We start from the raw sequence: 25,906 nt of genomic DNA, 5'->3' as shown, positions 1-25,906 counted from the left end.
GAAGATGATGGCCATCTCTGAGTGTCTGTGTGGGATAGAAGAAAATTAACTGCCCTAGGGGTCAAAGGTCAGCTATCACTCTAGTAAGCTGCTGAAGGACTATGTGGACGATATCACCAGCACCAAACACATTCTACTGTTTACTTAAGGTTGTAAAAATATTCTCAAAAAGTGATATATTCATTTACTATTTCAAAACTAAGACTGAGACCTCCTGCTACCCTCTCATCTCTTCTTTTAGCCAAAGTTAATTTGAGATACTTTTAAAAACCTAGGCTTGGGGACAGAAGAGATGGCTCAGCCATTAAGAGCATACACTGTTCTTGCAGAGGATCCAGTTTTATTCTCAGCACACCCCTGGCCCTGTTGAGCACTGGTTCTCCTGCACGTATACCACACAAAGACATACAAATAACTATGGTTTAAATTTTAAACCTTTTTTTTTTCTTTTCCCCCTTCCCCCTCCCTCTTGCTCCAGCCCCACTCACTCCAGGCCCCACTCGCTCCAGGCCCCAGCTCACTCATATGAGGGCATCAGATCTCATTACGGATGGTTGTGAGCTACCACGTGGTTGCTGGGATTTGAATTCATGACCTCTGGAAGAGCAGTCAGTGCTCTTAACAGCTGAACCATCTCACTAGCCCTTAAATTTTAAATCTTGAAAAAAGAAGAAGAAGAAGGCCAACAATTTAGACTCAACATGGAGGGCAGATGACCCCAGCTTTTGAGAGCAGAGTCCAGCCACAACACTGAATTTAAACAGTGTGTCTCCTATCAAACGACATTCATTTTTCTCGAGCTCTGTCAAGGCTACATCTTCAGTAGCTAAATGAGAATACGTTGCCAATTTCTTTTTGTTTTTCTAGAATTCTATTATTAACGAGTTAGCAAAACTGACAGGATGTAGAACAAGCCTGTTTCTCGTATGGAAGCTCCTCATAACAAAAAGGACCATGGAAACCGTTACCAAAATCAGGCCGGAGAGATGGTTCAGTGGGTCCATGGGGCTTGCAGCCAAGCCCAAGTATGATCCTTAGACCCACATGGTGAAAGAAAGAACCTCTATGGCACATGAAAGACACACATGCGTGTGTGCACGTGCACATGTACGCATGCACACTAAATAAATAAATACATACATAAATGTTTTAAAAATTAGGCTTAGACTAAACATATTTCACATCTCAGGCAAATGTTCCTTCTGCCACCGAGTTCCATTCCCAGCCCCGATACTGTATAAAATCACTATGGTTATCTCATAACTTGCACAATTGAATTTAATGTAAAGTTGTTTTTTGTTTGTTTTACTGAAATAGTAATCTCCAGGTGTTGTTTGTTTGTTGAACTGTTTGTTTTGGATTTTTGAGACAGGGTCTCTCTACAAAGCTCTGGTTATCCTGGAACTCACTATGTAGATCAGGCTGGCCCAGAACTCACAGAGATTCATATGGCCTCTGCCTCTCAAGGGCTGGGATTAAAGTCATGGACCACCATATTCGGCAAAATTTTATTTTTAATTTCAGGGTAACTTTATTTTGTTTCTTTTAGAGTTAGAAGTTGTCATTTTAAGTCTTTCGCTTTTGTGAAAATGTCAATATTAGGTGGTGTGAGATTTTTTTTTTTAAATATATGTTAAGTCTCTGTGCTGAAGTAAATGCAGGCTTGTTATTCTGTGGGCAATAATCCTATTTTTTTTCTGCTATTCTCATCACTGTGTTACAGCATGCAAGACGACAGCATAGAGGCATCCACTTCCATCTCTCAGCTTCTGAGAGAAAGCTATCTGGCTGAAACGAGACATCGCGGGGACAATGAGCGGAGTCGAGCAGAACCCTCCTCCAACCCTTTCCATTTCAGCAGTCCTGGGGCTGCAGAAGGAGGAGGCCCGGAGGACCTTCCGGATCTTTCTGCCTTCCTGAGCCAAGAGGAGTTAGATGAAAGTGTCAATCTGGCAAGGCTGGCCATCAACCACGACCCCTTGGAGAGAGTGGATGAAACTCAAGCCAGGAAGCGTCTGTCTTCGGACCAGACGAAGCATATGTCCAAGCCAAGCTTCGAACCCGCCTTCCTCCAGGACAGCTCCGGAGGTCCTGCCAGCTCTAAAGACAGCACCCCGGAGGCCAAGAAGCCACAGTACAGTTCTGAAAGCCAGTCCAAGAAAGTCTTCCTAAACAAGGCTGCCGATTTCATCGAAGAGCTTTCCTCCCTTTTCAAGGCTCACAGCTCCAAGAGGATCAGACCGCGGGCCTGCAAAAACCACAAGAGCAAAACGGAATCCCAAAACAAAGTTCTGCAAGAAAACAGCCCCGCTTTCTCAGATCTGACGGAAAGGCGCGAGAGAGCATCCGTCCCCATCCCTATCCCTGCCGACAGCAGGGATAACGAGCTGAACCACGCCATTGAGCAGCGGGAAGCCAAGAGGCGGGAAGCCGAGCTGGCTGCGAGTGAGGCTGCGGCTGGAGACAGCACCCCGGGCTCTTCACCTTCCTCCCTGTACTATGAAGAGCCTCTGGGGCAGCCTCCCCGCTTCACACAAAAGTTACGGAGCCGAGAAGTCCCGGAAGGAAGCCGAGTCCAGTTGGATTGTATAGTGGTAGGAATTCCACCGCCCCAAGTAAGGTAAAGATGGCCGGTGTGAGCAGTGTTCAGCAATGCTATTTGTCTGCCATGATCATTGCTCCAGAAAATTCCACACTTCCTTTGAGAAAAGGAGCTAGGAGGAAAGGCAGGAACATGGCACCAGCTACATAAGTAACTCAATTTGTTCTAGGGCTGAGGCTGTGTCTTGGAACTACGGGTAGAGCGCTTGCTTGCCCAGAGTACATGAAGGCCTGAGTTCACCCCCTCGCCCCAGCACTGCAACAAATGTCTAGATTCCTTCAACACATGGTTGTATTCTAGTACCCCGGAGGGAGAGGCAAGGGATCAGTAGTTTAAGGTCATCTTTGGCTACTTATAGAGTGCAAAGCAGTCTGGGCTATGAAAGACCCTGTCTCCATTTTTCTTTTTCTTCCTCTTCCTCTTCCTCTTCCTCTTCCTCTTCCTCCTCCTCCTCCTCCTCCTCCTCCTCCTCCTCCTCCTTCTTCTTCTCTCTCTCTCTCTCTCTCTCTCTCTCTCTCTCTCTCTCTCTCTCTCTCTCTCTCTCTCTCTGTCTCCCTCTCTCTCTCTTTTGGTTTTTTGAGACAGGGTTTCTCTGTATAGTCCTGGCTGTCCTGGAACTCACTCTGTAAACCAGGCTGGCCTTGAACTCAGAAATCCACCTGCCTCTGCCTCTCAAGTGCTGGGATTAAAGGCATGCGCCACCACTGCCTGGCTTTTTTTCTTCTTCTAAAAGCCATATATTTTTAAAGTTTTTTTTTTTTTTTTAAATTATGTATGTGCTTATGTGTGTGGATGTTAGTGGAAGCCGGATTGGACCACATGAGACCTTGTCTCAAATAATTAAAAACAAATGGGGGGCGGGGCAAGTAAGAAGATAACGGCCAATAGCTTTCAAGATGGAATAGTGGTGTGGATAAGGCCGATCTTTTAAAAAATTCATTCTACATATATAAAAGTCTTTCCCTAATATGTCTAATGAGTAGAGGGGATGTCCATCGTGTATGTGTACGCATGTACATGTGTATGTGTACACACATGCATGTGTATGTGTGTGTGTGTGTGCATATGCTTGTGTCCTTGCTTTTACCTGGGTTCTGGGGTGCTCCAAACCCAGCTTCTCATGCTTTTCGAGTTTTACCCACTGCACCTAGAGACACTCTCTCCAGCCTCAGAGACACTCCTCTAAGGCACATGAACTTTAGGCTTCCTGACTTACATATGTTGTTCCTAACTTTAGGTCCTAATTTTATTCTATACTTTGAATCGTTTCCTTCTATGTTTTTGGTCCCACAGAATCTGGCATGAACCTAAGGTGGTATCTGCTACCTCTCTTCTTACCATATGGTAACATGTGGATAGCGTACATAAAATGCATTGCGTTTATGGGGAATTACTGGCGTTCAGAGTCCTGTAAGAGTTACTATGTTTCATTAATCACCTGATAACTGCTAGAATCTGACATCATTACTGTGTGAGCTTTATTCTCGGTAGTCAACAGTATTTCATCTTTTTCTTTCATAATACTCCTACTATGAAACAATCATAGTAATATGAATAATTGTATTTTATGTATGCATTCTAATTGAAGGTATTCTGGTCCAAAGGCACATTCATATATTAAGTTTTGCTTTCAAGAGCCAGGCTGTGGTAGCACACGCTTTTTAATCTCTGCACTCAGGAGGCAGAGGCAGAGAGAGATCTGTGAGTTTGAGGCCAGCCTGGTCTACAGAGATAGTCTCAGGGCAGCCAGTGCTACACAACAAGAAAGCCTATCTTGAAACACCACCCCCTCCTATATCACTCCCCCCTCCCAAAAAAAAGTTTTCCTTTCAAGATAAAGCATACCTGAGCCGGGCGTGGTGGCGCACGCCTTTAATCCCAACCCTTGGGAGGCAGAGGCAGGCGGATTTCTGAGTTCAAGGCCAGCCTGGTCTACAGAGTGAGTTCCAGGACAGCCAGGGCTATACAGAGAAACCCTGTCTCGAAAAACCAAAAAAAAAAAAAAAAAAGCATACCTGATATTATTTTCACAATGATATAGACAGGTCAGGTTACCCAGCTGACCTTCGTAGCAGGGGTTTGATGGTTCTGAGTCTTGAGTGTCAAGTTCTGCTTGTGGCCCACATTAGTAAATCAATGACTCAGTAAGGATCAGGGGAAACTATACTATGTTCAGGGGCATTCTCATGATTAATTACTAGAGAAGTCCCTCCGGGTGTGAGGAGCGTTGAGACCCAGGAGGAGAAGCTACAGAGCGAAGCTGGCTCCCAGTATCGCTTGTCTGCACTGATCGAATACAACTGATAGTGTCCTTGTCATTTGGGAGAGTGGGGCAGGGGACACCATCTGAGTGTTAATAACAAACAAACAAAAACAGGAAAGCAAGAGATTCTCCCTACGTTTAAATCGTGAGTTATGTGGTTGGCCAAAGACACAGGAAAGAGCAGTAATAGTGGTGTCCGACCTTCTCCTTTAAATATAGCTGATGACACCGGCTGGGACAATGGTCAGGGAAGCTTGTGAGCTGTCATTCCAGCAGCGTGACACATGCCCCTCCATAGCCTCAGGTCGGTCTGAGTAAGCTGGCTAGCCCTCAGTTTACAGCACACACACCTTAGAGAAGTCCATCCAACTCACTAGTTTCTAGACAGACTGGTTTTTTGTTGTTGTTTGCTTGCTTGTTCTTTTGTTTATTTTTTTAAGTAAAAGGTCCAAATCACTCATTCTTTACATCTTTTTAAAGATTTATTTACTTTATGTATGTGATTACATTGTCACTGTCTTCAGACATACCAGAACTTGGCATCGGATCCCATTACAGATGGTTGTGAGTCACCATGTGGTTGCTGGGAATTGGACTCAGCACCTTTGGGAGCGCAGTCAGTGCTCTTAACCACTGAGCCATCTCTCCAGCCCTATTCCTGACATTTCTCAATGGTGACAGTCTCGGCTACAAGAACCAGTTCAGTACACCACCAAAAGCAAAACAACAACAACAACAACAAAACCTCACAATTATAAAGTACACCTTCCCCCAAATAGAAGTAATCCAATAGCCATGCAAAACTGGTTAATCAGCCAGGCAAAAATGTACAAATTTTCAAGCCAGGAGAATGGCTCAGTGGATTAAATCACAAACATGAGGACCAGAGTTCAGATCTCCACAACCCACATAAATACAAGATTCCCAGCTATACTGCTTAGCTAGACTAGATAGAATGGGTGAGCTCCAGGGTCAGAAGAGACCTCGCCTCTGTGAATATTGTAGAGAGTAATTGAGGAAGACCTCTGAGGTGACTTCAGCCTCACCCTGACCCCAGGCAAGAGTATGAACTCACACACAGACAAACTGCATACACACATACATGGTCACACACAAAGCATGTACAAACACACGTGCAACCCATTCACGTGTGCACACACATACACACACAATGAAAGTCATGCATGTGGCTTCTATGCAGCAATACGAATTTTACCTAGGAAGAATTTCTCTGTTGATAGAGCTCGTGTCTATATCAACAGTTGGTCTGAGGCCAGGACATTCATAGGAATCCATTACATTCATTTCGGAACGAACTGGTACTGAATTTCCTGCCTACAATTATATAAAGAAAACTATAATTTTCCTGGTCAGCTATCAGCTGTCGCTGTTTTTCTAAGCACAGGGTTTATATAAGTCTACTCATATAACAGTCTTTGTTCAGTTTTTATTTTGCTTAGCATGACTGTCAATACCTACAAATAATATAAATGCATAACAATGCCTTCCAGGAAGATGAGAAAGAAGTTGCCCTAATTTAATTTCTTATTCTTTCTGTTTTTTGGGTTTTTTTGTTTTTTGTTTTTTTGGGTTTTTTTTTTGTTTGTTTGGTTGGTTTTTTTTTTTTTTTTTTTTTTTTTTTTTTTTTTTGCTTTTTTGCTTTTTTTCAAGACAGGGTTTCGGTGCATAAACCAGGCTAACCTCAAACTCACAGAGATCTGCCTCTGCCTGCCTCTGCCTCCCAAGTGCTGGGATTAAAGCCATGCGCCCCTATGCTTGGCTTCTTCTTAATTTCTATAACAATAAACAGAATGCTTTCAGGCTGAGAGGCAGGAAGGTAGAGGAAGGCTATGGAGCTATGGGACATTCTTGTTGAGCTTTGTAGACTAAACCGGAGCTAGTTAGAAATGAACTCATTTGTTATTCAACAAACACACATGGAGTCACTAACACTGTTCAAAGCAAGACTTCAAAGCAGCGAGCTATTGGAAGTTAGTGACCTTGGTTTTAAAACCACATCTAAACAATTCTGAGAGGGCAACTCATAATCTAGTACAGGAAAGCAGACGTGTAATCAGAATGCTGCAGCGTTGTATAATAAGGGGTGTCCGAGGAGGAGGGCTGGGGACGTCTGAGTTTGGTCCCCAGCTGTACATAAAACCAAACGTGGTGACACATGCCTATAATCAGGACTTGAAAGGTGGAGGCAGGAGGGTCAGAAGTTTAAAGTCATCCTTAGCTACAATAGCAAGGTTGTTGAGGCTAGACTAGGCTCCATGAGACCCACTGGATCAGGGAGTCTCAAGTCCTTGTCTACTGGAGAATAGGGCAGAGTATTTTTGGTGTGACGGAGAGGAAGCTGATTTGACCAGAATGTAGAGCAGGATGATGTTTCAGAACCTCAAAAGCAAAGGCCAGAACAAACCGAAAACAAAGGGAACATTTCAGGAGGATGGTTCCAGAAGGATGAGTTAGATCAGAAAAGGATGGAATGCCGAGGCTTCTGGGGAAGCCATGGAAGGTGCCCTGGGCATCAGATACTCCAGCGCGGTGGGATGCATGCCATGAGAAAGAGAAGGAAGGATGCCAGACATTTAGATGGAGCTGAATTTGGTGACTGACTGGACGGGACAAATGATTTGAGAAACGACTTAAAGGGAGGCTGTCCTGTCGTGCAGGGGAGGTAGCAAGCGGATCCTTGAGGCTTGCTGGCTCTGGGGCAATGAAAGATCCTGATGGATTTCAGGATGCTTATGCTCCAGTAAATGGCCCGGTGCACATAAAGTCAGCACTGATTGGGCTCAGTGAGACGTGAATAGAAGACGTGAAATTGGCAGGGGGATGTGGCAGAGAGTGTTCTGGAAGGAGTTTGACGGGGGTACGGAGGGCTTAGTATGATCAAAACACATTGTATACATGTATGAAATTCTCAGAGAATGAATTTGGGGGAGAGAAAGAGGTAGGCCATAACTGAGGAATGATTTCAACCTCTGGCTGGTACAAACGTGTGTGTGCATACCTGCACACACACACACACGCACGCTCACACACGCACAGGCACACACGCACAGGCACACAGACACTAATACACATGCACACACACATTCACACACAGACACACAAACACTAACACACACACACACACACACAGGCGCACATACACTATTTCACAAGTTTGAAGCTGTGTACCTGGGGGTGGGGGTGGGAAAAGGCTTCACAGGCCAGGGCTAACTAAATGGAAGAAACAGTAGGTTCCTGGAAGATGCTGACAAACTTTGAGTTCAGGGGTCTGAAAGGAGCACAATTCTCAGTCAGAAAAATAGAAGGAGCCAGGAGGGGTTCCACACTCCAGAGGAGGGGTTCCGCACTCCAGAGGTGGAGCCAGGAGGACCAAGAACTGAACATTCTTCTTAGCCACACATGAGTCGAAGCCAGCCCAAGACCCCGTCTCAAAGGAGTTAGGACATTCAAAAAGTTAACCGGGACAGTGAGAAGAGTCTGCCTCGTGCCGGTGCCTTTTATAAAGCTGAGTTGATACAAAAGGTCAGAGGGAGTGATCGTATTTCCCTACTGTTTACAAAGGGACAGGTCACACAGGTGACAGCAAAGAGCAACTCCTGACTCAGTCCAGTGCCACAATGGAAAATACTTTCCAACTTTCTTTCAACAGTAACTAACTCCCCCAGAGGGAAAAAAATCCCCCAAATATCACGGGGGGGGAGGGGCGGCGGCGGGGAGACACACACACACTTAAGATAAAATCAATATGGTTAGATTTAAAGGAGCTGAAGCAGAGACACCCTGAAGCCTGCTTGCTGCAGACTAATGCCCCTGCAACATCTCTGTCAGAGGACCCAGCGACACAGATGTTTGATCCCCCGGATTCTCCTAACAGTGCATCAGAGTTGAGCTGGAGAGGGCTCTCAGCTGCTACAGTGCTTGCCCGCCATGCGCGAGGCCCCAAGTTCAATCCATAGCAACGCGGGATCCACAGTAAATCAGGCACCACAGCGCGCACATCTGTGATCCTAGAGCTCGGGAGGTGGAGGCCAGAAGGACCAGATGGTCATCATCCTGGTCAAAAAAAAAAAAAAAAAAAAAAAAAAGTTCTAGGGAAATCTGAGACTTTGTCTCAAATAATAATAGTAGTAATAAGGATAGTTAAAACAATGAGTAATTTTGGCTCGTTACATAGGCGCGTCAGGGTCAAGAAGAAAATAACGTTTTCTACTACTTTAGTAAGAAAATATTAATGTGCTGGGCTACTGCCTCAGGGTTCCTGTGTATACTCGATACTTTACCTATGTTCACGTAACTTCAGTTTAGCTGGAAACACATTTGTGCCTATACTCTTGGCTTCCAAATTAATGATGCTGAGATCTCTCAGTAGGAGTGAAGACCCATCTCACTGATGATCTCAGCATTTCCGGAAGCCCAGGAAGCTTGGGCAGAGCTTTATTTTCGAGTCTTGGAAAATGACATCTACTGATGGAGTGGCTGCAGATAAAAGGGTCCACAGGAATCCACAGCAAATGGCCCTGATCCCTTTCTGTGTCCTGACTCCAAATTCTCTGCCCAGGAATGTGCAGCTGGGTCACTCTCTGTTTGCTTGTACACAAACTTCTAAGGCAACGCCAAGTTTGCCTTTTTATAGTTATCGGCGGCGCTTGCTGTGGTTGTTAGGTTTCCTTATTGCTACTTCTGGATCATTGCTTGAAGGTAGCATGCCGAGGAAATGAGATGAGATGTTTTAAAACAGAAGAAAGGATCTTGTGCACCCACAGTGGCTCGTGTGTATAAGTTTGGGAGGTAGAGGCAGAAGGGTCAGAAGTTTGAGGTCTTCCTTGGCTACTTAGCAAGTTGGAGGCTAGCCTGGGCTACATGAGACTCTAACTAAAAATAAAATAAAGAAAGGATATCTTGAGCTGGGCAGTGGTGGCTCACGCATACCTTTAATCCCAGCACTTGGGAGGCAAAGGCAGGCAGTCTCTGAGTTCTAGGCCAGCCTGGTCTATACAGCGAGTTCCAGGACAGTCAGTTCTATACAAAAATTCCTGTCTGGGAGTGGGGTTTGGAGAGGAAAAAAAGAAAGAAAGGCTATCTTAAATAATACATAGGCAATTAATATTCTGCTATTTTAGGACTTTTTCTTGTACCTTTTGGGAAACCCCATACTCTCCCATTCACCCAATGAGTATTTAGCATATTTATGTGTCATGTGTCTAAGGTTAGAGCATCAAGCAAGACTCACAAATTCTCTGCCTCCAGAAAGCTTAGAGCCACGCTTCCTCGACTTCCTGAATGCTTCGACCCTTTAATACAGTCCCTCATGTTGTGGTGACCCCAACCATAAAGTTATTTCCATTGCTACTTCATAACCGTAATTTTGCTACTGTTACGATGCTACTGTTACGAATTGCTATTCTGATATGCAGTCCCTGTGAAAGGGGCCTTTGAAAGTAATTTTGCTACTGTTACGATGCTACTGTTACGAATTGCTATTCTGATATGCAGTCCCTGTGAAAGGGGCCTTTGAAACACCAAGGGCTCCGGACCCACAGGTTGAAAGCCACTGGCTTGGCGCCTAGGGGGAGATTGGATAATTAGAAATTCTACCAATGATATATAACTTTTAATAGCGGTGGACTTTATAAAGGAGGGGACACATAGTAGGGAGCGAGCTTGATGATTGGCTGGGGAGATTTCCCCCTAAGGAGTGGTGCTAAAGCTGATGCCTGAGGGATGACTAAAAGCCCAGTCAAGTGGAGGGTGGGCAGAGTGTTACAGGCTGTGGGACGGAGGGGATGGGGGGGGGGCACAGAAAATGCAAAGCCCTTGGGGGACACAATCAGGCAACTGCTGAGGATACAGAACTGAAAGAATAGATTTAGCCAGAACCTGAGAAGTGAGGCAGACGTGGTTTTGAACAGAGAGCAAGGCAGCTTCAGATAGCTTCTGAACCAGGCAGAGCGGCTTGCTGGGCTAACAGCGTGAGGGCTACCGGGAACCTGAACAGTCACACAACGTCATAGGCTACACCCAGGAGCCCCTGAGTCAGGGTCTCAAGATGAGGCCAGACACTATTGTAACAAGCGGCTGGTTACTTGCTGATAATTGGTGGTGCTTAGCAAATTTTGTGTCCATAATTTAAAAGTTAAAAAAAAAAAAAAGAGGTAAGGGTAGGTGAAGATACTTGCCACCAAGGCTGACAACCTGGATTCGATCTGCAGAGCCCACTCAGTGGAGAGAGAGAACTGACTCCAGCAGGTTGTCCTCCAGCCGCAACGTGCACGCCATGACGCACGCACGCACGCACACACACACCCCCATACACACACACAATGTTTAAGTATTAATATTTTTTAAAATGTAAGTGTATTGGTCAGCCTGCCATGTAAAGATGTGAGATGAGTGGAATTAGACTGTCTATATTCTTTTACTACATGACTTCACTTCTTTAAGACAAGTCCCCGTTCACCCATTTTCACACATGGTGGTGTATCAGCACGTGGCTACACTGTTGCGTTCCTGTACACTATCAGCTTCAGTGGTTTTCCCCACGTTTATAATGGTATATACCTCGAACATATCCTGGTGACTGTGTTTTCACTTGTTTCGTGAATGTGGGTAAGGCTGGGATTGGAGGCAGTGCCTGTATAACATCAACCTCATAAGAGTAGCAAATTGTCTTCCCAAAGAATTGTTCTGACTTATGTTCTCACGGAGATCGTGTAAGGGTTCCGGTTTCTCTGCATCGTGGTCAATAGCGACATTACCAGTTTAACCAATAGAATGGATATGAAGCACTGTCGCATATTATTATTAGTTGTCAGTATAAAAAATTATATTTATTCATTTAGTGTATATACATGCCATGGTGTGAATATGGAGCTTGGAGGATAACTTTCAGGAGTCAATTTTCTCCTTCTCCTTTCTTCATGGAAGTTTATGGGATAGAACTAGGACCATTACATTAGGCTTGGCAGCAAGCCCTGTTACCCCAGCGCCATCTTGTTGGCTCTGAATGTTCTTATTTTTCTACTGAATTGCTTGTTCTTTTCTTTTTGTAAGACTTTTTTTTTTTTTTTTTTGAGACAGGGTTTCTCTGTATAGTCCTGGCTGTCCTGGAACTCACTCAGTAGACCAGGCTCGGTAAAGGCATGAGCCACCACTGCCCAGCTTGTAAGACTTTTAAAATAGTCTGGACATTAGCTGAGCTTGGTGGAGCAGGCCTATAATACTCAAGAGGGCGAAGCAAAAGGATCATGAGTTCAAGACCTACACGAGCTATAAAGTTAGTTCAAGGTCAGCCTGGGCTGTTTAGTTAAACCCTGTCTCAAAAAAAAAAGGGGGGGATGGGGGTTAATATCCACAAGCATGGTGGAGTTTTCTATTTCCTAAGGCATCCTGTAGCAAATTTGTTTTGTTTGGGTTTGGCTTTAGGTTTTGTAATTCCCACTGGCTGAGAACTCCCAGGCTGGCCTTCCTCCTCTGACCCTCTGCTCAGTCTCTTGAGTGTTAGGATTAGGGAATCGCTTGTGCTACTGGAAATCTAAGTCTTATTTATGCAAGGCAGTCACTCTGCCAAGCTGCCCCTCAGGCCCCATTATTTATCTCAGTAAAGACTTAAAATCATGTCTGCAGCTTTCGCCAAAATCTTCAGTTGCCTTTATTCACAGGTATTTCATTTCTCATGTAACTATAAATGGTATCTTAAAAAAAAAATGACATGGCATGTGTAGCATATGGAGAAATAGAGTTGACTTTCACAACATTTGCACAAAACATTCTTATTTGGGAAACTTTGCTCATTCAATAACCGCTGAATTGCTGGAAGTTTGACCTACGGATTGTTTGCACGTTCTTTCTTTCTTGCCTCTGTCTTGTACTTTCCTTTCTTACGGTTGATCACAGGTGGTGGCCCTTTGTGGCCTGGCCTTATTTCTGACCTTAGCAAGATTGGTTTCTACTCTTCAACGTTATGTGGGATTTTGTTACAAGTCCCCTCCTCTAGGAAGTTTCATATTTTAAAAATCCAGTCAGGCGTCATGGCACATGTTTATAATTCCAGTACTTTAGAGGCAAAGGCAAGAGTTTCAGGCCAGCACAGGGACTAGGTGAGCTTATATTTTAAAAAAAAAAGAGAAAAAAATTGAATTTGTATACATGAATAAGAGAGAGATGTAGTGTGTGTGTGTGTGTGTGTGTGTGTGTGTGTGTGTGTGTGTGCAGGGACATTCATACATGAATGCTCATATAGGGGACAGAGTTGCTTCTTCAGCTGCTCTTCACATTTTGAAACAAGGTCTCTTGACTGACCTAGAACTCACTGTCTTGCCTAGACTGGCCGGCCAGAGAGCCTCTGGAAATCTGCCTACCAACTTACTGACTGCCGGTCACCTACAGTGTTTGGGGTTGCAGGTGTGCTCCACTGACCCTGGATTTTATTCTTCCCTCGTGTGTGTGTGCACACACGTGTGTGGTATGTGTCGCACTGTGCACAAGGAGATCAGAGGATAAATTTCAGGAGTGGGTTCTCTCTTCCCACCATGTCCTTGCTGGAGATCTAGACTCTGTCTCTCCTACTGACACAGAAAGCATCTCATGAGCTGAATCATCATCCAAGCCTGAGTTAAAAAAGGAGAGAGAGAGAATTTAAAAGTTTTTTTCTCCTATGGAGATCATTGATTTCTCCCAACATCATCCTGTTAATATAGCAAAGAATATTGGCTTTATAATGTTAAGATAAACTCAGTTCTTTTGAGATAAACACAACTTGGTCATAATCTATTATCTTTTTGATATGTTTCTGGATTCTGTTTATTGGCATTTGGTTTAGAACTTTTGCCTTTTTTGTTCAAGTACAACATCAACTTCAGTTGTCCCTCTCCTACTTCTGTCACAAAAGAATTGTCTCAAACCCCAAAGGTGATGCTTAATCCATGCCATTGGAACTCTCTGTGGTTTGCCTCTTTATGACTGGTAGGGGCCTCCAATCTAGTCAGCTATCGCTCTTATCATCATCATCATCATCACCACCACCACCACCATCATCATCACCACCATCTCACCCCATCTAGTCAGTGTTGTAAAGAAATGACAGCATACAAGTTTCGGGTCAATAAGAAAACCAACTCCTCATGAATGTTTTTCCTCCCAGCCCCAAGCTCCCAGAACAATGACCATGAGACTCAAAGTATATAAACAAATACCCTGGCCAAAAATAGCCTTGGCTGGTTCCTTAATTAGATCATAACTTAATAACCCATTTATTCTCATCTAAGTTTTGCCACATGGCTGGTTACCTCTGCCCAAGTATCTCTGTCAATACATCTATCCTCCTTCATGTTCTGGGCCAATCTCTCTGTGCTTGGCTCTCTCCCAGGATCCTTTCTCCCTATTGGATGTCCCTCCTATAGGCCATAGGTTTTTGGGTTTTTTTTTTTTTAAATTGACAAGTGATGCATTCGTATAACACACAAGATATTCTCTCTGCAGGGCACACTGGGAAGATGCATCCCAAATGGTAAGAAAAAAAAATAGGGACAAAAAGAAAAGAGAAATTGCCCTAAAAAGGAATAGGTCACACTGGGCAGGGCACTCTGGAATCTGAGGCAGGAGGATTTAGAGTTCAAAGCCAGCCTGGGCTATATAGACCCTGCCTTGAAATTTGATAAGTAAAAATTCTTTCGAAAAAGATGGAATATATTGTGGTCTACACTGAATGCAAATTAGAGGCAAATACGAGAAAAGCAAAGTATCATAAGTTAAATATTAACTTATTTATATTATTATTAACTTATAAATAAGTATTAAATTAAATAAGTATTTAACTTAATAGTAGTGTGACCTCGGGAGAATTGAAAGGATAGTTGGCACAGCAAGTAGATTAGAGGTGTCTTAGTAAGGGTTTTGTTTTGTTTTGGTTTGGTTTGGTTTGGTTTGGTTTTTCGAGACAGGGTTTCTCTGTGTAGTCCTGGCTGTCCTGGAACTCACTCTGTAGACCAGGCTGGCCTCGAACTCAGAAATCCACCTGCCTCTGCCTCCCAAGTGCTGGGATTAAAGGCATGCACCACCACCGCCCATTAGTGAGGGTTTTACTGCTGTGAACAGATACCATGACCAAGGCAACTCTTAAGATGATAACATTTAATTGGGGCTGGTTTACAGGCTCAGAGGTTCAGTCTATTATCATCAAGGTGGGAACATGGCAGCATCTAGGCAGGCATGGTGCAGGAGGAGCTGAGAGTTCTACATCTTCATCTGAGGGCTGCTAGCAGAATACTGGCTTCCAGGCAGCTAGGATGAGGGTCTTAAAGCCCACGCCCACAGTGACACACCTACTCCAACAAGGCCACACCTACTAGTAGTGCCACTCCCTGGGCCAAACATATTCAAACCACCACAAGAAGTGAAGGGGGTGGGGGGAAGTTCATACCAAAATGGAAGCCTGAGGACATGTGTCTGCCTTCCCTTCCAATCCTCTCCCAAACCTGACTTAAAAACCATAGAGAACATCTGAGATCTGAGACAGATCTCTTATATCTCAGGATCACCTCAGACTTACTCTATAGCTAAGGATGAGTTTGGTTTTGCCACCTCCAACTCCAGACTTTAGGCTTACAACTGTAGACCTCCACATCTGGTTGGTGTGTGTGTGTGTGTGTGTGTGTGTGTGTGTGTGTGTATGTGTGTGTGTGTGCTGGGAATCCAACCCATAACCTCATGCATGCTAGGCAAGACTTTACTAATCAAACTACATCACTAGCCTCAAATCTGAGACTTTCAGAAATTCCCTAAGAGGTAGAGATCCCATAGGGAAGACAGATACCAGTTCTGTGGGTCTTGATGCATCTATAAACTAGAGGTATCTTCTTTAAGATAAATAATCCAACCTCCTGAATATACAGAAATGTATACAGAATACACAATAAAGGCCTTGAAGGGTCCTGTAAAATCTAAAGATTCACTGATACCTTAAATAATATGAATCCTGATTGACAAGGAAAACCAAAATCCAAATCATATCCCAGAGAAAATGGGATAGGTACTAGGAACTCTTCTGGGCATGCTCCAGACTCAGAGGGGGAAAACCCAATGGCTAGGAGAGGACCCTGGCAGTCAGCGTGATTAACCTAGGGACTACAGTTAAAGCAGCTGTGTGGGTCAGGGCTTCCCACTTTCTTTGCTTGGGCTGAGTACCAAGCACAGCCCTGAATACAGAAGCCAATGGATCAAGTGTGTTCTAGAGAGGCCTGGGCAGTGGCCCAGGCAGTGGCCCAGATAGCTAACAATAGCCAGGAGGGCTGAGGCACTTCTGGTACACAATGTTCGCCTAGCTGAAATCACGGCAACCTCTCCCCAGCAATCACCAGAAACCATTGTCTCCTGTAATCAGAGCCGATTGTCCTGAACAGACAAGAGTTTCAGACAGCTCAGGAAAATCAACACCAACCCAGCTCCCTGGGGAGCAGACAAAAGAGTTCATTCTAGAAGATATTACTTAGCAGGGTCCAGGGATGGCTTGTGTGATAAAACGCTTGGCGCACAAGCCTGAGGGCTTGAGTTTTGCTTCTCTGTACACACAGGATAGCCTAGGCACCGGAGCATGCTGTACTGGCATGACTAGGGTGGAGCTCTGGTGCGTGATAACCAGTCAGACCATCCAAATCAAGTCTGTGAGCCTCAGGCCATTGGGAAACACTGTCCTACAAACAAAAAACAAACAAACAAACAAAACCAGGTAGGAGGTTGAGAGTAACTGAGGAAGACACCCAACATTGACCTCTGGCCTTCACCTTCGTAAGCACATAAGCACACATACATTCTTACCAAGCCAGCAGACAAATGAAGGAATGAACTATACTTTTTAAACAGGTAGCGCAGAGTTCAACACATCAAATTGATGAGAACAAATACTGAAAAAAAAAAAAAAATCTATCTGGCTGCTCTCCTCCAATCACAATTAAAGGCCCTTGCTACGTATCAGGAAATATTTCAGTGACACAGGAGTCCTTTAAGGAAAGTGAAGCTCTCTAAAATACTCCATTCTGGGAAGGAGAGCAGATAATAAAGGCTAACCTTAGTAAATAAGCAGATGTGTAGTGATGTAGGCATGAAGTCAGTGGCTTGAAGAAAAGAGTTTCTAGGGAGAAGCAGTTAAAAGTTTTGGGCAAGTGAGCCTTGGCCAAAGTAATTTACTCTTTAAAACATATTATTTTAGAGGATGAAATCCAGCTGGTAAAGTATTTGCCTTGTAGGCACAAAGCCCTGGTTTGATGCCAGCAGTAGATAAGTTCAGGAGGTAGAGGTAGGAAGGTCAGAAGTTCAAGGTCGTCCTCAGCTAGTAGAGTTTGAAGCCAGCCTGGGATCTATAAAAACCTGATTCCAGTACCTGGGAGGAGACAGGGAATAGAGAATTCTGAATCCCACGTCAGCCTGGGCTTAGGAATTGCTTTCTTCTTGTTGCTTGGGAATTTCTTTTTGTTGCCCAGAAGAGTCTCTTTTGTTCTACATAAATTTATCTAAGTGGTAAGGGGTGGGCGGGTCAGTGTCTTCATCTGTGGGGCGGGGTCATTGTCTGTGACAGTCGCCTGTTTGTGCTTCTCTTAAGTTACTGACTAGCTCTCAGCCGAAGGAACTCATACACATTTTTTTTTTTCCTATTTTCTTTTTGTTTGTGAGACAGGATTTTGGTTTTGTGAGACAGGACAGCGGGGACAGCCCCGGCTGTCCCGGTATTCACTCTGTAGACTAGGCTGGCCTCTGCCTCCAGAGCACTGGGATCAAAGGTGTGTGTGTGTGTGTGTGTGTGTGTGTGTGTGTGTGTGTGTCACCACTGCCTAGCACACAAACATTTTTTTAAAAAGAGAATATAAATCGTTTTAAAACACAGCACAGCTTTTAGTCCTTGATAGCTCTCGTGGTTTTCAAAACCAGTTAGGGAAAGAGAGGTTAAAGACATAAACCTGCAAATCAATTCATCATCTGTAGGTTCTAGAAAGGAAAGGGAACAGACTGCCAGAATATCAGAAGGTGTGACAGACAGGGACTTTGGAAGGACCGGGGCAAGGTTAAGAGAGGACTCCCAGCAAGCATTCTCTTTACTACTGGTGAGTCAGAACAGCATATTCAAATTATACTTAAAACTTGTTAATGTGCTGAGATGACAAGTCACAATATTTATCCAAGTCGTGTTTTAGATGCACTCGTGACTAACAGTAGAATGTAATGATAGGCAGCCCCCCCCCCAAAAAAAAAAAATCTGGAAAACATATTTCTTGAGTGTCTTCCTTCCATGACTTGATAGCTGGCCAAATCAGCAGGCCCAGCCAGTAAAAGGTAGGTTTGGATCCGGCCCTGTTTGCCCAACCCGTGACTCACTTCTGAACCGTGAATCACGCTGGGCATCTTCTGGCCTTCTGTGAGTGTCAGGAGGTGATTGACATTCTGGGAACCGGGAGGCGGTGAGGCCATCTCTCTGAGAGCGTTCCCTAATTTGGGTAGCTCTGTGCTCAGGTGTGTCTCTCCCACCCTCGGAAGGCTTCAGAGTGCTGGGTAGGATTAGGGGCCTTTCAGAAGGCGGCCTGGGCACTCTGGTTTCTGATTGGATCTTGGTGTGAAAGCTGAAGCGGAAAACTGAGTAAGCATTTTCAGTGCGTCTGACTAAGGGCTCAAGCATGTGAACATACACAGACACACACATACCCCAGCCCACCCCGCCCCATCCCATCCCATCCCGCCCCGCCCCGCCCCACCCACTTAGCTCCCTCTGGGTATCCAATTTACCAGAGATGATTCCACTTTCTTCTGGTAAGGAGGAGAAAGCTTACCTAGGGAATTGAGACAGTCCTATAATGTTTATATAAAGAAAGGAAGGCATTTATTTGTTTTAGAAAAAAAATCACCGTGACGCATGGCTTGAAAATTCAAATGCAGACACTAGAGAGATAGCTAAGTGGTTCAGAGCGCTATATACTCTTCTACACGACTTAGGCTAAATCCCGACGCTCACCTAGCGGCCCACAACCCTCTGAAACGCTAATTCCAGGGGATGCATCCTTCTCTGTGAGCACCAGGCACACACACGGTACACCCAAACACCAGCACACATGACAATCTAGATTCAAATATTGGTCAGGGAATGGTAGCACACATCATCCCAGCACCCCAGCGTCAGAGATAGGGGGCTCCCTGAGAGTCTGAGGCCAGCCTGGTTTTTATAAAGCGAGTTCCATGTTAGCCAGGACACTATCAAAAAAAAAAAAAAAAAAAAAAAAAAAAAAGAACAAATATTATAGGGCAGACTACTTTCAATTCTTGTCACAGTTTCCTGTTTATTTCCCTCTAGGTCTCTCACAGTGCACAGTGCTCAATTTTTTTTGTTCTTAGTTCCCCTTTACAATCTTAAAGATTACTGAGGCCCTAAAGAAGGCTTTTTTGTTGTCTCCTCCTCTTCCTTCCCCTCCCTCCCTTCCTTACTGTCTCCAGCCTAGAAGTTTTGTTTACATGAGTCATAATTACATATCATGTTAGAAATGAAAAGTACGGAGTGTTCCAAATATTTATTCACTTTAAAATAATAATAATTTAAAAAAAAAAAAAACAGGTCACTTTAAATAATTTGATGAAGAATATTTTCTAAATCACAAACACACACACAAAAAAAAAAACCTTAGCCAGAAGAGTGGCATTACTTTAGTAAGTGCCTGTATGATACGTATGTGTGATATGTGTATGTACATGTGTGAATTTGCTTCTGCACTCAGTGTATTGTAATATGCTGTTGGGGCTGAAGACACCCAGTACTGAGGTGTCAGTACTGATAGGGCATTGAAAACAGAAGTGTTTCTCAGCCTTTCAGCTCACAGCTTCCTAAAGTGGGGAAACCTGAACCCTACCAAAGAACTTTTGTCCCTCCTCCCCCCATGTTAAAACCCAGCATGTCATTTTGAATGCCACAGGGACAATATCTTCCATTTGTCATTTGGGAAATGAAGAATGCAGGTCTTCCAAAATGCGGCATTAAGCCAGGCATGGTGGTGGCGCACGCCTTTAATCCCAGCACTTGGGAGGCAGAGACAGGCGGATTTCTGAGTTCGAGGCCAGCCTGGTCTACAGAGTGAGTTCCAGGACAGCCAGAACTACACAGAGAAACCCTGTCTCGAAAAACAAAACAAAACAAAACAAAAACAAAAAAAAAAGACAAAATGCGGCATTAAAAGAAAAAAAAAACATTTGTTAGATCATTGATTTCATCTTTTAAAAAAAATAATCAAAACTTTTAAGGTCATAGAAAACCTAAACTCACTGCGGGAGAACAAAAGTTTTCTGGTTTCTCCCAGAAGAGGCATTTTTTAACCCACGAGCAGCAAATATCGTCCATTGCTTTTACTTGAGATGACAAACTTGCTTCCTTTGGTTTGTGACTCAGGTCTGAGGGTCCATATCCCCGTCTACCAGGTTTCAAGTTAAATTTCAAGTTAAAAGATCACACCATGCATTAAACAGTTAGCTTAACCTTCAATTGGAGCATAGCACAAGGACCCTCCCTCACCCTGCAGGAATCACTTATACCACATCCCAATCCACCACCCAGAATATTAAAAAAAAAAAAAAAAAAAAAAGGAGACTCAAGGTTAAGATTCAATAAAAAAGCTGCTGGGTTCACATCCCTTTCATTCCAGCACCTGGGAGGAATGAGGTAACCTGGTCTACATAGTGAATTCCAGGCCAGCCCAGACTACATAGTGAGACCCTGCCTCCAAAGAGGCGGGGAGTTGATAAAAGCAAGTGATTTTTGCTGCTTTGTCAAAATCTGTCGTTTGTGGGTGTGGTGGCCCCACTACCATAGTCAGCTCTGTGACATGTCAATGTGGCTGAAACACCCAAGCACTCTTTCCTTACTGTGGCTTCTGCCGCATCAGGGTAAATCTGAATACAAAGGGCAAATAATCTCGCTTTTGTTCTCTCAGAAAGTGAGAGACATTAGTTCAGCAAGACACCTCTGAAGTGGTTACTGAGAATACGCAGGCGTAAGCTTTTCTCTGTTGATTTCCGTCTGATGGCCGTAACAGCATCCGTACATTAAACCAGCACCCCTATCTCATCCTTTTATGCTGCCTCAATATATTATTATATCAAAAATATTTAGTGGTTAGTTGCTTGTTACTGGGAAAGTGTCCATCACTCTACAGCCTTATGGGGTAAGGTTCTTCTTGTTTATGTAGCACCCCACTGTTATCAGAGGGTTGGCTCCAGAAGTTCCCTGTGGATGCAACATCTATAATGCTTGAGTCCCCTATATAAAGCCATGTATTTTATTTGTTATTTGCATATAATTGATGCATATTTTCCTGTCATGGTGCTTGGGTCTAAGCCCAAGGCCTCTTGCGTGGGAAGCAGTTACCTGGTCACTTAGCTGTGACTCCAGACTGTCCCTTTACAGTGTGTCTACACGACATGGGAGAGACTACATCTTTAGGGTTGGAGAGGAAAGAGTGGATAACAGACATGTGACATGTGACGGAGCAGGGGTGGGAAGGACCTATGGCGGAGACAAGGAGTGGCACGTTAGAGGACGAACAGGACAGAACAAAGTGTATTGTCCCATGTGTGCGAGATAACTTGAAAGTTCATTTTAAAGGCTCAGCACAGTGACACATACCTTTAATCCTAGCCCTTAAGAATCGGAGTCAGGCGGATCTCTGTGAATCTGAAGCCAGCCTTGTCTATACTGTGGATTCCAGGCTAGCTAGGAATACACAGTGAAACCCTGTGTCGAATAAATAACATATTTAATATATATATAATATATTTTATATATTTAAATATATAATAGAATACATATATGTATACACATATGTATACATATACACATATATAATTTTTCTGTGTATCCCTGGATGAGCTGGAACTCACTCTGTAGACCAGGCTGGCCTTGAACTCAAGAGATCCGCTTGCCTCTGCCTCCCAAGCACTGAGATTAAAGGCATGCACCGCCAACACTGACTATGGGTAATGGCTTCTTTGTCCATATTTGTTTGAACATGAAACAAATTTGACTCGATTCCACCGTCAGTTTGTGAAACTTCAAAACGGCCTGGTCTGTGAGGTTAAGCCCTTGGGTTTTCCCCCGAGAAACCCCTCCTGAAGCCCTTCTTTCCCCTGCTCCCCTCCAGGACCTCCGCTTGCTCACCCTGTAGTTCAGCCTTCCAGGGACAATGGCTGACTGCTCATCTGAGGGGCAGCGACCTGGAGTGGAGGCTCATTCCCCAAACCTGTAACCCTTCCCCGATTTACATTCTGTGTCCTCTTCCCTGCTGTCAGCAATCTCCTGTCTCCATGACCCAGTTTTCTGGGATCTGGCTGCTCAGTGCATCTTTCACTGACAGCCCCAAGGAAATGCTGGATTGACATCTCTCCTCTGTCCATCTTCCCACGGCGGTGCCTGAAGGCTAGCGTCTGCTCTCATTTTTTCTTCAAGTTCTTTTAGTTTTTGTGGCTCTCTGCCTTTAAAAAGTTCTTTTATTCTGTCATCTCAGCATTCAGGATGTGGGGTCAGAAGGATTAGGAATTCAAGGTCATCCTTGTCCACTTACCAAGTTTTTAAAACTTGCTTTGACTTCAAGAGACTATTCCAACACGCCTGTGCAGGAACAGAAAGAAAAAAGAAAGAAAAGAAAGAAAGAAAGAAAGAAAGAAAGAAAGAAAGAAAGAAAGAAAGAGGAGGAGGAGGAGGAAGAGGGAGGGAGGGAGGGAGGGAAGAACATCTTTTTAGTCTCATTTTCTGGGTATTTCAAATGGAAAGTAATGATGATAAATGCACTAATTACACGGTGTTTGACCAAAAGCCAGTGTTTCAGGTTCATTCACGGCCACTCCTCACAGTCTGGGTTAGCTGTTCGCCCAGGGAGTGTGTGAACCTGTCCTTGGCAGTCGCAGGTCCTGTGTCTGCTGCTCAGAGATGAGAAGTAAATGTGAGGAGGCAAACACCCACAAAACATCAACCACGAATGCTCTCCGTCGTTCTGTTTGCTAGTCCATCAATACTTACTTTCAGAGTACTGTCACATACCAGAGCACCGCTATAAGTGATGGCATTGTCATGGTAACTATGACAGATGAAGTCTGCCTGTGGTGTAGGCTTTACAATGTAGGGAAGGGGGACATACGGTGACCAAGTAAGTTTATGTGATTTCAAATAGTAAGGGATACTGAGAGAAAGACAGAGGAACATATTGTGGATTGGCTATAAAAGTCTCCATAGGTTCATGTATTGAATGGTCATCTATCTCCTGCTGCCATGTTGGAAGAGTAGAAACTTTAGGAAATAGGCCCAGTTGAAGGCAGTAGACCACTGGGAGCAGCTTCGGAGGTGGCACCTGGTGCCTGCTTTTGACTCCTGTTCCTGCTGTCATGACGTTCTGCCCAAGTGCATGGGGTCAAGTAAGCAAGGACTAGACCCTTTGAAATTGTGAGCCAAGGTAAATCCTTCCTCCTTTGTATTGTTAGCCTAGGTGTTTTGGTCCCTGCCACCCGAAAGTAACTAATGCCTGGGTTAGCGATGATAGAATGAATAGAAAGAGACCATCCTGGGAAAAGGGTCTGTGAAGCTTCTCCCAGAAAGTGACATTTGAGCAGTGGTCTCACTTAGCAAGACTTATGTAAAACTTAGTTATTATTCTAGCTAGCCTGTATAAAAGACACACGAACCTGGTATTTTATTTACAAGCTGTGAACCTACGTTGGGCAGGCTGTAAGCTTTGAAATTGACTTTCCAGCCATAGTCCCGTGTTACTTCCTGTTTGAGTCTCACCTGAGTCATTCCCATGGTCTGTGTTCATGATCCATCTGGCCACCTTATCCTCATGGTGACCTTATCCTTTCCCCCTGGCTCCTTCCTCCTTCCTCTTCTGGTCTCTCCTGAGAACCCTCACTTGATCCTCAGGTCCCGCCTTTCTCTCTCTCCTGCCCAATCTCAGGCTCTAGCATTTTATTAACCAATTAACTTTAAACTGGGGAGCAAGGTTTCCATAACCAAGGCTGGTGTATGTGAGAATTCTCTCCTCTGGGAACAACCAGATCTTGGAGTACAGAATATAACATTTGTATACACAGCACCAGACCAAGCCCCAAAGAGAAGTATCTTAGTAAAGATGTGGGACAGATGATTTTAGGGATCACACAAGTCCCACAGTGAAGCCAGATGTGGGAGTACGTACATGTAATCCCAGCACTCAGAGGTGGAGGCAGGATGAATATAACAAGTTTCAAGCCAAACTGGGATACCTAGTAAGACCCTGTGAAGGGCCTGGAGGATGACTCACCTGTCGCCAGGTCTGGTGACCTGAGTTCAATCCCTGCAGCCTGCACGGTGTAAGGAGAGAGCTGACTCCCACAAGCTGTCCTCTGACCTCCACAAGCATGCTATGGCAGGCATGTTCTCCCATGCAAAAGCTTTTTACAGATGTAATAAGATCCCCTATGGTTGGAAACACCGAATACATAAATACCTGTGTAGAGAAGGGCTCAAATGGGCTCACAGAGTAGAAAGGTCAACAAGGCTGAGAGAGGAGAGGAGAGACTCAGTCAAGGCTGAGAAAGCAGATTTGGAGATGGAGGTGTGCTTGGCACTGAGGGGTGACATAAGATGATGAAGGAGAATGTCAACAGAGCTGTGCTAGGCTCTGCAGATGCTTCAGGAATACAGAAGGTACTGTCCTTGCTAAGTTGCTAAGGCAGACTATCCCTGTGAAGGTTGACAATCCAGTGGAATTAGCAGACAAACAGAACTTCAAAACAGAGACTCAGTGAAAGATCGTAGACAATCAGAACTTTCAGGACATAAGATAAATCTTTTTTTTTTTTTTTTTTTTTTTTTTTTTTGGTTTTGGTTTTTTTGAGACAGGGTTTCTCTGTATTGCCCTGGCTGTCCTGGGAACTCACTCTGTAGACCAGGCTGGCCTCAAACTCAGAAATGTGCCTACCTCTGCCTCCCAAGTGCTCGGATTAAAGGTGTGCACCACCATGAACCAGCTGGAATGATATGCTATTCTTTTCTTATCACTAATATATATGAAAGTGATCAATAGATTTTTTTTTCAAAACTGTTATGTGAGAAACTGTATTTCAACATTTGTTTTTCTTACCAGGCACCTTCCACATTTTATTCTTTCTATTTTTAAAGATACATGTTGGTTTTTTTTTTTTAATTATGTGTATGTCTGTGCACATGAATGCAGGTGCTCATGAGGCCAGAAAAAGATGTTGGATCCCCCGGGAGATGGAGTAGTTACAAGCTGTTATAAACCACCTTATAAGCATGCTGGGACTGAATTGCAGTCCTCTGTAAAAGTAATAAGCACTCTTAGCCACAGAGCCATCTCTCCAGCCCCTAAATATTTCATATACTATTTTGTATAAACTTTTGGCAAAAAAAAAAAAAACCTGTTATGCTATATGTAGTAAAAGATTCTGACTAAATATATAGAATTTAAATAAAAGATCAGCCAGACATGTAGTCCACACCTTTAATCCCAGTACTTAGGAAGCAGAGGCAGGTAGGTAGACCTCTTGGTTTGAGGCCAGTCTGGTCTTAGTAAGTTCCAGGCCATGCAGGGTTACAATAGTGAGATCCTGTCTTAAACAAACAAAAGAAACAAACAAACTATGCATCACCCATAGAACCATTTAACTTGGGCTATCTACCAGGGCAGGCCAGTCCAAGGAGGAATAGTAACAGAATAAATTAAATTTCTTGTAGTGCCAGATACAACGTAAGTGCACCCAACATTGTAAGCACTTTCCAACTCTTTGAGGCTCCCTAGATAAGATGAAGCACCAGTTGATACATACTATAAAAAAATTGGGAAGAAATGAACATCAGTATCACAGACCCAGCTAGGTGATTGACAGTGTTGGTTTTCTCAACATCTCTCAGTTGTATAATTCTTAAAACAGAAACATGTGTGTATACGTATGCGTTTGTACACAATGTAGCAAAACAGCATCAGTGGAGAACAGAAGAGCACCCGATTCCC

The 25,906-nt window shown here is 44.0% G+C and overlaps 1 protein-coding gene across 2 annotated transcripts in view; it reads left to right on the top strand.

Moving 5' to 3' along the window:
- Positions 1-25,906, top strand: part of Mypn (myopalladin) — a 94,370-nt gene that overhangs the window by 13,835 nt on the left and 54,629 nt on the right. The window contains exon 2 of one of the 2 annotated variants that reach the window (XM_034524828.2): positions 1,724-2,620. The exons of the other annotated variant lie outside the window; for it this stretch is intronic. Within the exon in view, the coding sequence (XP_034380719.1) occupies positions 1,725-2,620 (896 nt within the window). The 5' untranslated portion in view covers position 1,724. The remainder of the gene's footprint in view (positions 1-1,723; positions 2,621-25,906) is intronic. 2 annotated transcript variants of the gene reach the window in all.

Source organism: Arvicanthis niloticus, chromosome 20, assembly GCF_011762505.2.
Source record: "Arvicanthis niloticus isolate mArvNil1 chromosome 20, mArvNil1.pat.X, whole genome shotgun sequence".
In the NCBI taxonomy this organism is placed as follows: Eukaryota; Metazoa; Chordata; class Mammalia; order Rodentia; family Muridae; genus Arvicanthis; species Arvicanthis niloticus.
This window is presented reverse-complemented; position numbering and strand designations above follow the sequence as displayed.